This window comes from Branchiostoma lanceolatum, chromosome 1, assembly GCF_035083965.1.
Source record: "Branchiostoma lanceolatum isolate klBraLanc5 chromosome 1, klBraLanc5.hap2, whole genome shotgun sequence".
NCBI lineage: Eukaryota > Metazoa > Chordata > Leptocardii > Amphioxiformes > Branchiostomatidae > Branchiostoma > Branchiostoma lanceolatum.
Window position 1 is genome coordinate 41,014,804 of NC_089722.1, and position 9,840 is coordinate 41,024,643.

General features: G+C 43.8%; 2 protein-coding genes across 2 annotated transcripts; both read right to left on the reverse strand.

The window, feature by feature from the left end:
* Positions 1 to 93: 93 nt before the first annotated feature.
* On the reverse strand, positions 94 to 9,543 carry LOC136423330 (glutathione hydrolase 1 proenzyme-like). Its single transcript, XM_066411459.1, has 13 exons — positions 9,164 to 9,543; positions 8,609 to 8,706; positions 8,105 to 8,227; positions 7,546 to 7,741; positions 6,882 to 7,042; positions 6,047 to 6,196; positions 5,401 to 5,537; positions 4,412 to 4,491; positions 3,491 to 3,598; positions 2,697 to 2,806; positions 2,095 to 2,225; positions 1,528 to 1,650; positions 94 to 501 (listed from the first exon to the last, which is right to left on the reverse strand). Exons 1-4 carry the CDS (start codon positions 9,376 to 9,378, stop codon positions 7,686 to 7,688), a joined length of 492 nt encoding a protein of 163 aa, XP_066267556.1. The 5' UTR covers positions 9,379 to 9,543; the 3' UTR covers positions 94 to 501; positions 1,528 to 1,650; positions 2,095 to 2,225; positions 2,697 to 2,806; positions 3,491 to 3,598; positions 4,412 to 4,491; positions 5,401 to 5,537; positions 6,047 to 6,196; positions 6,882 to 7,042; positions 7,546 to 7,685.
* LOC136426660 (glutathione hydrolase 1 proenzyme-like) lies at positions 361 to 7,539 on the reverse strand. The gene is made up of 10 exons (XM_066415394.1): positions 7,523 to 7,539; positions 6,882 to 7,042; positions 6,047 to 6,196; positions 5,401 to 5,537; positions 4,412 to 4,491; positions 3,491 to 3,598; positions 2,697 to 2,806; positions 2,095 to 2,225; positions 1,528 to 1,650; positions 361 to 501 (listed from the first exon to the last, which is right to left on the reverse strand). The coding sequence occupies exons 1-10, from the start codon at positions 7,537 to 7,539 to the stop codon at positions 361 to 363; spliced, it is 1,158 nt and encodes a 385-aa protein (XP_066271491.1).
* Positions 9,544 to 9,840: the final 297 nt, after the last annotated feature.

Sequence of the window (9,840 nt, forward strand, 5' to 3'; positions counted from 1 at the left end):
TTCTAGCTGATGCAGCGATTGGATGTTATGATGTTACCCAATGATGAAAGGCATCGATTGATCTCTTACGAATTTAGAGACAAACATAATGTATCCAGCACTCCTTACGTTGTTTATTCCTCTACACTTGTGGGGTATTAACTCCCATGATCAAATGATCTTGATAAAATTCTCAGGTGTGTGTCTCTTAGTAACCGTCATAGTTTGTTGTACTACTCTGATGTAAAATGTTTTTACAACTTTTAACTAGTTTCCTCACAATACTATACCAATAAAACCCTCAATTTGTACACACAAAGTTCACGATAAAACATCTTGAATGTTCCTACACACAGTAACAGTCTAGTTTTATAATAGTCTTCAGAAACCCACAGGAAACCCTCCCTTCAGTGAGTCGCAGGCGGCTCTGATGACGTCACCGTTCTTGGTCACGCCGTTGACAATGGCGGAGGATGCCATGTTGATCACGTGATTCTTCTGGCGCAGACCCTCCAGGACGGCCTAATCATGAATGTACAAACTTTAAGGTAAATAAGGGATCTCGAACCAGTTTATTTTAGTAATGGCAACGATGATGAGGTCCTCTGTTCAAACATAATGTCATACCTACTCTCAAAGCAAAGGTGAGTTTGGAAGATTGAGACTCTCTGCTGACTTGACCCGTTTTTAAATTGATGTACAGACAGTTCATCATCAAATCTTATCGCTCCACTTCTGGATCCAGTGGCGAGCTCTCGGGTTAGCCTCCTGTAGATCACCGTCTGTGCATGTTGGTCCAAGCTCGCAGCTCAGTTAAAAACAAATGAGGAAAATCAGAAGAAAGCCGCAATCTGTCCATCTCAACTCTGCTTGGAGAGTATGCGGTTATTGGATGAGGACCTTTATTATACATATATAGCCACTGGGTTAAGAACAGGTCACATAACAACTAAAGAATAGTAAACAGATCTAGATACATCAAAGAATACATTGTGAACTTACTACAAAAATTATAGACTACATTGATTCGACTTCTCCTCTTGTCTTCGTAATGGTATAAATTAAGGAGGAAAAATGGTTCATGGTCACTGGTTTGTCCAGACTCATTAAAATATAGATTTGTCTTTATAGCTTAGTAGGGGAACATAGATTGTATTTAAGGGTTAATGACTCGCCCCGAGGTGTATATGGTGTCATAACGCCTGGTCATGTGCTATAACCACCGAATAAAACCACCGAGTGAGCTTCCGTTCGAATTTTACTTGAATTGATTTTTTTCCTTTTTTCATGTATGCTAAGGACATTTTGGGGAATTTTAAGACAATAAAGATATTTTAAACAAGGTTCAGAAAAAGATTCATCAAAAAGGTACCCCCATCCACAAAATGCAACGATTTTGTTATGGCATGACGTCAATAAGTGGTGTGTTATGGCGTGATAACAGACCACTTATTGTGGGCAATGGAGGCTTCGGATTGGTCGACGCCATCTGGCCGTGTGATAATAGTCTATAAATCTCAGTTCTCTCTGTGTCGTTATTATACGCACCTCTGGTCTGAACGGCCTGCTTCTCTCCGTGTCCACGTGATCTGGTAAGAGCTGATGATGTAATCGGGGGGTCTCGACGGCAGACCCGATGTCAAGCCCGAACCACAGGTGCTGCATCAGGACCTGGGGTCAAGCAGTTGTCAGAAAAGATATATAAACACTAGACAGGCCAAGGCACAGGAGCCCAAAATATTATTTTTGCCTAAAAATGCCCCCAAAAAACCTCCATAAAATTGTTTTTCAGGCCTTTAGAAAAAATGAAAAAAAACTAGGCATGGGGGTATTACATTCTTTACCTCCATGCCAAATTTCAGATCGTTTGGCCCAAAAATGACGGACTTGAATCGATTTAAATGAAATGACAGGAGAAGGAGAAGAAACCTGACAAAAACAATATATTTCACTCTACCCATTCTTACATTCTTAGTGAAATATAATTAAGCCAATGTCACACATAATCGTTGACATTCATTAACAAAACCTCTTCCAGAAAGCTGGACGTAGACAGGTATGCCAACGGACAGGTATGCCAACGTCATACTCCTTCCTTAATGAAGTTTGTCTTACGTAAGCCGTTGCCGTGGTGATCTTCGTGCCACCGGATGCACCCGTCACCAGTCTGACGTCACCGTTCCCATCCACCACCACGACCGGGTTCATGGACGACATCGGCCGTTTTCCTGGTCTGATGAAGTTTGCTAAGAGGAAGAGTCCAAATTCTTATAAGATTCTTTTGGGATTCGTTCCTTCGGACCCTTGTAGTAGTACATACGGCATAGGCACATAGTGTACATGAGTGCATATAAAAAGGTACATATAGTGGCAAATAGGGCAGCAAGTAAAGTTTCTGTTTCAGTTACACTTCACCTTTAACGTGCTCGAGACACCTCTTCGAACAGGATACTACCATTTTACGTCCCTTCCGAAAGACGGGTTTAGCCTTAACCGATATGCCCTTCCCAGGATCGATCCGTGATCTCCCAGTTAATAAATAATTGAAACCAACTAGAACTCCACTGTGAGACTTCTACGTGAGCTATAAGTACATCCCTACTTTTGAGGGTTCATTTAGAAATACTACTTACGTATGGATCTTGATTTTATTGTTTTATATATGAAACATGTTGTGACGTCACGATGACGTAATCGATAGTTACCCCGGTACCTACCCGGGGAAGGAGGAACTCCGAAAGAGTTGGTGAGGTTGGGCGAGGAGAAATCGTCCATCAGGTTGTTGAGTATCACGCCTGTCGAAGCAGACCGCAACTTGGAGCCGAAACTGATGATGATAAGAGGACGTAAAATACGTAGTTTGCATTTCCAATTTTCATATCAGTTTTAATTATCTATTTCGCCAGGAGATTATATATTCAATATAATTAAAATAGAACAAAACAAACAAAATAAGAAGATTAGACAAAGTAGCGCGGAATGGACTGACGTTATATGCAACTTATATCAACGTCACCACCTGTTCCGCATCAAAATGTGCAAAACAGCAAGTCATTTGAAAAATAACGGACACAGAGTTGAGTGCTTTAAGAAAATCGAGATTCCTAGCCTCTCCTTATGGATTAGAAGGACATAGCTAAAAACATCACCCTGCGTGTAATTGTGCTATGGGTAGTTGACATGATCTCACAATTGATGCTAGGGTCACATTTTCCTACCGGGGCCCGGCCGGGCTGTTTGAGGAAACGAAAAATTAATGCGTATATCAATAGATATGTACAAGCTATACCCTTATTTTTTTTTGGTGCGTTTTGTGTTTTTGTTGTCTTTTGTAGCATACTTTTCGATCCCAAAGACTGCCCGGCCGGACCCCGGGCTGGGAATTGTGACCCAAGCATGACACGGCTGAAGCAAAGTTTTGGTCTGCACATAAATGGAGTTGGGAAAGCAGTCAAATGACATGTAAATGGAACGATATAAATGGAAGTTAACAAACGAAAAAAAAACTCACAACAGGTTGACGGTGCTGGTCACCGACACGGCGTCCCCGTTCGGCGCGAGAACAGACACGTGCGACGTGCCGCCGTCTTCTGGCAGGACGAAGGACGGGCCGTAATACCTGTAGGAAATATACAACATGTGCTAAAAATAACCTCTGAAACTTAATCATCATCATCATCATCATCATCGCCGCTTTCATCTGTCGACAATGCGGGCCACCATTGCTTTCCACGCACTTCTGTCCAGTGCCTGCCTTCTCACTCCTTCCCAAGTGAAGCCCAGCTCCTCCAGGTCTCTCATGACAGTTTTCTACCATGTGATTTGTTGACATCCTCCCCTTCTTTTCTCCTGTGGTACCCAGTTTAATGCCATCCGTGGGAGGCGTGTCCTTGGCATTTTACAACATGTCCCAGCCACCTTATTCGTGCCCTGCGCACCAGAGTAGACAAACTGGGTTGACCCGTTCTCCTGCGCACTTTCTCGTTGGAATAATAACACTCTTTGTACACAACTATTTCATTCGTGTGTGTTATTCAACAAAGCGTATTGTAAGCAGAGACACCTGTGCTGCAGCGCAAAGCGGACTAGTCAGAATTGCCCTGGAGAAGGCCGTCAAGGGAACGTGTGTGTGGAATGAAACACATGATTGTGTACAAAGAGTCTTTTTATTCACTGACTTTTGTTACTGTAATTTCCAAATATGTAGATGTTAACAACTTATGTTTTTTATGAATCATAAAAGAATCATATTACTTTTCACACATGAAGTAAAAAACGTGTTTATAAAGCCTATAAACAAGAGCCTATAAAGGACCCCCTGTGTATATATCTATATAATGTAAATGTGATTGTAGATTATAGAACTGTGATTTCCACATCATGTAGATGTCGTAACTTATGAATTTTTTCTTAATTTGCCAGTATTATTCACCTGTAGTCGTGCGTGGTGCTGTCGGTGATCCTGTGCCGGAGTGAGTCAGCATAGTCATCAGACGTCAAGTTACTGATCAACTGAAAAAAGAACCATGATATCTAATCAGCTACGGTGTGTCAAATCACGTAACATTTCAGTCCCTATCATTACATGACAGTGGCATCGCCATCGTGTGGCGCAATCGGTAGAGTGTTTCGACCAGAACCGAGAGGTCCCGGGTTCGAAACGCCGATATGCCCCGATGTTTTGCCCTTGGGAAAGGCACTTTACACGACTTTCCTCACTCCACCCAGGTGTGAATGAGTACCTGACTTCGGTTGGGGAACGTCGTATTGAGGTCACGTGCTGGCGCCGAATGGCAGCAGCCCAGACCCCTGCGACAGTTCCACAAAGTGCAAGTGTGGAGCAAATATGTATCTGTTCTGTATTATATGATTTTAAACCCTGCAGCAATTCAGCACTGGCTGCCATTAGACGGGTAATTTCTGACCAATAAACCATTACTATTATTATATTCCGCTTGCCAAGGCAACAGCACTGGGGCGTCAAACTATGTCAACTTTCATGTCCAATTATTCTGTATCTGTATCTTTATCTATATAGCCGGTAAACAGCCGCCCTTCAGTGTAACACACCAGCTTTGCAGGCACGCGGCGCCGTAGCAGCTGGTTATATTTCACCGAACGACCTGTCATGTGTGACCTTAGCATATCTAATTTCAAGCATTATTCAAAGCTATCTAATGAGGATGCCGCTACAGTACTTGATGGTGACAAGTTCCACCCTACGACAGTTCTAGGAAAATACGTTTATACTCGCTTGTGGTTGTCGTTTTTCAATTTCTTCCTTTACAGCATGTGCGAGGTCTCAATATATCTATAGTAGAGCATGGGTCGAATATAGAAATACCAACTACCATGAAATATCTCCAACATACTCAAATACTAAGGTCTACAGAACATTATTTGGTATTCTTTGTCGCCTACCTCAGCAATATCTACAAATCTGGGATCTCCGAGCTCGCTTCTCTTGGCGTAGGCGAACTTGAAGGCCTCCACAATCCTGTGGTACGTCAGGATCAGGTTATCGACCCCGTCTACACTGGAGGGGCTGAACCGGTAACCTGTACAAGAAGTGCGAACGTTTTGCCGTGACTTTACTGACAGGTCTTCAAACAGGTATCCCAGTTTCAAGATCATAAGTGGTCCAAGATTGTTTCTACAAGCCGGCAGTAACGATCTTGAATACAGAAGATCTTATTGACGATTAACTATTGCCGGTCATCACAAGGAGATTTTATACAATACTATAATTGTATTTCATAATGCCAACAGTTACAACGCTTAGCAATTGGACATAATTTGTATCCATTTTTGGCAATGTGAAATTGACCTGAAATTACAAAAGGAAGCGAAATATTTAGTTTGAGATTTTTAAAGCCAATACCTGCTGTCAATGTTAGTCAGGAACAAGTCTTCCACCATTTCGATACAATCGACAAGACAAATGATTTAAACTACACAATGCAAGTAATGAAGCCTTGGTGGTGAAAAATAAAGATAAATACCACGATATTTTAACAGGTCTCCTTTTAACCCTTGTCATCAGAAGAATCTTTAAGGAACTTCCTACCGTCTAAGATGTTGAGGATGAGGCTTAAGACGGCCCCGCTAGATGGAGGAGGAGGGGACAGAACCGTCAGACCCCCCGCGAGGGAGATGTTGAGAGGTGACGTCACTTCCACCTGGTAGTCACGCAGGTCTTGCTCTGTGATGATTCCGCCTGGGTTGTTAAAAAGTGAAAAGAGATCTCGATTAAGTTTTAGCTCACTGAATAACTATTTCTTCCACTGGTCGTGAAAGAGAAGACAAACGTTATGTACAGTATTTACAGGTTCATTGTACCGGGGAAATTACCCTAGCTCTTTTTGACAAGCACAGTGAACATTAGACCACGGCTTAACGTCCCGTCCTAAGGACTGCGACCCTTTTGAGTAGCGTGAATGTCGGGTGAGTGCCACAGCCGGGATCGAACTCACGGCTTCTAGTTCCAGATTTATAACCACTGGACTACGCACGCTCCAGTTATGGAGTTTGTATCCATTCTCTAACATCAAGGTTTCCGACAGGTAGGCTGGTTTAGGCTTACAGTCATACAGAGTATCCTCCAGTCATACAGAGTAACCATGCATATTTTTATGTCCTTCGACTATAGAAATGAAGATGAAGTTTGTCATGTATCTGTGTGTGTTTATCTCCATGAAAAATTGAGATATTGTATTGGGTGTGTCTATGTGTCTGTGTGTGTCTGTGAGTGCGTGTATGTGTGTGTGTTTCCGGATGTTTGTAGCCAGCATAACTAAAGAACCTCTGGATGTATTATGGTTGGTATGTGGGTAGGTCTTGGGAAGACGAAGGTCAAGGTCGATTTTTTCCCCCCCTGGTTAAGAAAACTCCTATGTGCCCACCTGCGGCTTGTATGTCGTCTACCAGATTCTTGGCGATCTCCCCCGTGTAGAAGGCGTCTGCACCTCCATCAGCAACCGCACGGAGCGTCTCTGCAAGCTGCGGCCGCTTCATGATCTGGTTTTCTCCCAAAATGTTCTTGTTCTCGTCACAGAAAATGTCACTGTAAACAGGGCAATCAGAGAGGGCAGATTTCAGCCTCTTAAACGCCCTACACACACACATGCACACATGCACACACGAACACACACACACCACGCATACATGGACACACACACACATGGACACACACACACACATGCACATGTCCAAACCCACACACATGTACACATACGCATTAAAGCACACTCACACACAAACACACATACACACACACACACACACACACACACACACACACACACACACACACACACACGCACACACACACACACACACACACACACACACACATGCATACACATACATACATACACATACATGTACGTACATACATACACACACACACACACACACACATACATACACATACATACATACACATACATGTACATATATACACACATACACACACACACACACACCCATATGCGCACACACACGTCAGCATTGGCCTCGCACCATCCCTCTAAATAGTACCTACGAATCCGGACTCAACATATTTACCACAAACCGCTCCAGGGTCTCTTGATGTCGACTGTTTTCTCCTCTATTGCGCCAGCTAGAGAACCTGCTATACAGACGCCCTCCTCTGCTAGCTGGATGGCCGGTTGGAACAGGTCTCTCCACGGCAGCTTCCCGTGCCTCTAGTGGGCCTCCCAGAACGCTCGAATTTCTCCGGGTACAGCGACAGCAAGACCACCTAGAAGTGTACAAGAACAGCTATGCTTTTTCGTTTTGTAGTAGTTGGGTAATGATTATTATCTAACAAGCAGCACAAGATATTAGTGATGACTACTCTGTGAGGGTCCGTTTGGGCAAGGTTTCAAGAGAAGCTAAGGCCATCAGACCATGCCATCGGTAAACCGTATGTAATTAGCAAAACAAATTGGTAATATCAAATGGCGCAGTCTACTGCAGAGGCTTAGACTTGTGGTCCGGAAATGGTCTTGCTAATAAACACACCACTATAACTGTATATCAGTTGCCTTCTCTTTTACAAAATCTTCTAAAAACAGGACATGCAAGTGTTGTTAAAGGAAGGAACCAGTAAATGCAGCATCACCTAGTGTAGAGAGAGTGAGGTTTCCGTGGTACATGTCTTCCGTGGCCGCTGCAGGCGCCATGTCTCTGGCGTTGATAACTTCTGCCGTGTTGGTCTCCTTATTGTAGATCGTCATGAAGAGACCTATGATCAAGTGGTAAGGTGGTTTAGAGGTTAGGGTTGTTAAAATAGAAGCTAAAGGTCCTGGGTTCGAGTCCCTAGCAGGCCCCAATGTTGTGCCCTTGGGAAAGGCACTTGATACCTTTTTCCTCATTCTACTCAGGTGAAAACGAGCACCTAGCTTCGGTTAGGGACGTCATCTCGAATGGGACGTAAAACGAAGAGAGACACACCTCGAACACATTAAAGAACCCACCACAATTACCGAAAAGAGCAGGGGTACTTTCCGGTGTGAATGTACAGTCTGGTCTAACGCAACTTGTACGTATTGAACAAAACTAGTCTGTTACGCCTTAATTTGGTTTACCAGTTTTGCAAAACAAAGAAACAAACAGACAAACAAACCTCCGCCGATCCCGGAACTGTGCGCGTTTACCAGCCCGATGCACAGGAGACTCGCGATGGCGGCGTCCACAGCGGAACCGCCTTTTTCAAGGATGTCACTATAACAACAAGAGTTCGAATATCTCATACCTCCGTGAAATATTCTGAGCTTCTGGTGTGTCTCCTTATATTGGGCTGAATTTTGACATTATGTGGAACAATAGGTAGAACTTATAATCGTGAAGGGAGCTACTTGCATTGGAAACTCATATCTGGTGTCGCAATGGTCTATCAATTGCAACCAACCAACGATACAATGAACAGTGCATTTCAGGAGCAAAGGCAGATATTTAAAAAAATACATCTTGTGCAATAGCCTGACTAATGCTAAGGTCACAATTGGCCCCGGTTCAAGGCAATCGTGCCATAAAGTAATAAATTCATATCAACCTAATCTCCAAGCAGATGTAAGATCTGGCTAATTATCGGTGTTTTACGTTTATTCTTACTCTGTCTAGTATTGTATTTCTAAATGGAGAAGGCGAAATGTGACTAACGCCATAGAGTAAAACTTACCTGCCAATCTTGGAGCACCTTCCGGCATCTGTGGCGACGGCTGCCCGGGAGTACGGCCCGCCGCTGCCCACCGGAGGACCGTACGGATCGCACGGCTCCCCTACGCGGTACTCCCGCCGAGACTTCCAGGTCAGCCCGACGCCCAGGCCCACGGCGAGACCGACCACGACCACCACCGCAAGCACGGTTACAATAACCCACACTTTCTTCGACATCTCTCCTTACTCTAACACGACGTATTCTTTGCTAAACGTACTAGTAGTACAAAAGCTCGTAGCCTGAACGTAGTGCACAGACGGTTAATACATAGCCTGGTACCCACACCTATTATACTGCTGCCTCTTTGGTCAACGATGCTTCAGACTAACGGCCATTGCAGACGATCTACTAGTATATGAACCGAAAGACGGGATATAAGCCTTATATACGCGAACAGGACCTTCTACACCTACGTTCTGATTATCAAAACAGCCAATAAGCGTGGAAATTTTTCCTAACCTTCAACACGCTGTACTAGCCTGACAGATATGGACGCTGTTGCACAGAGTGGACTTTGGCACGGGTTCTACCCTTGCCCTTTATCACATATTAATTACTGACGTCATTGACGTTTCTCTCAAAGGAATGTACAACGTGAGGGATGTCTTAAGAAATACCTTAAACTGGAAACAAGCTGG

Bases quoted from the DNA above. Each gene is read 5' to 3' on its own strand.
- LOC136423330 (XM_066411459.1), bottom strand. From the start codon at position 9,378: ATGTCGAAGAAAGTGTGGGTTATTGTAACCGTGCTTGCGGTGGTGGTC. The intron at 8,707-9,163 runs GTAAGTTTTACT...TTGTTGTTATAG, and splicing joins AGGTGCTCCAAGATTGGCAG to TGACATCCTTGAAAAAGGCG. The intron at 8,228-8,608 runs GTTTGTTTGTCT...ACTTGATCATAG, and splicing joins CAGTTCCGGGATCGGCGGAG to GTCTCTTCATGACGATCTAC.
- LOC136426660 (XM_066415394.1), bottom strand. The intron at 4,492-5,400 runs GTAGGCGACAAA...TTCTTTTTTCAG, and splicing joins GATTTGTAGATATTGCTGAG to TTGATCAGTAACTTGACGTC. The intron at 2,807-3,490 runs GTGAGTTTTTTT...TATCATCATCAG, and splicing joins ACCAGCACCGTCAACCTGTT to TTTCGGCTCCAAGTTGCGGT.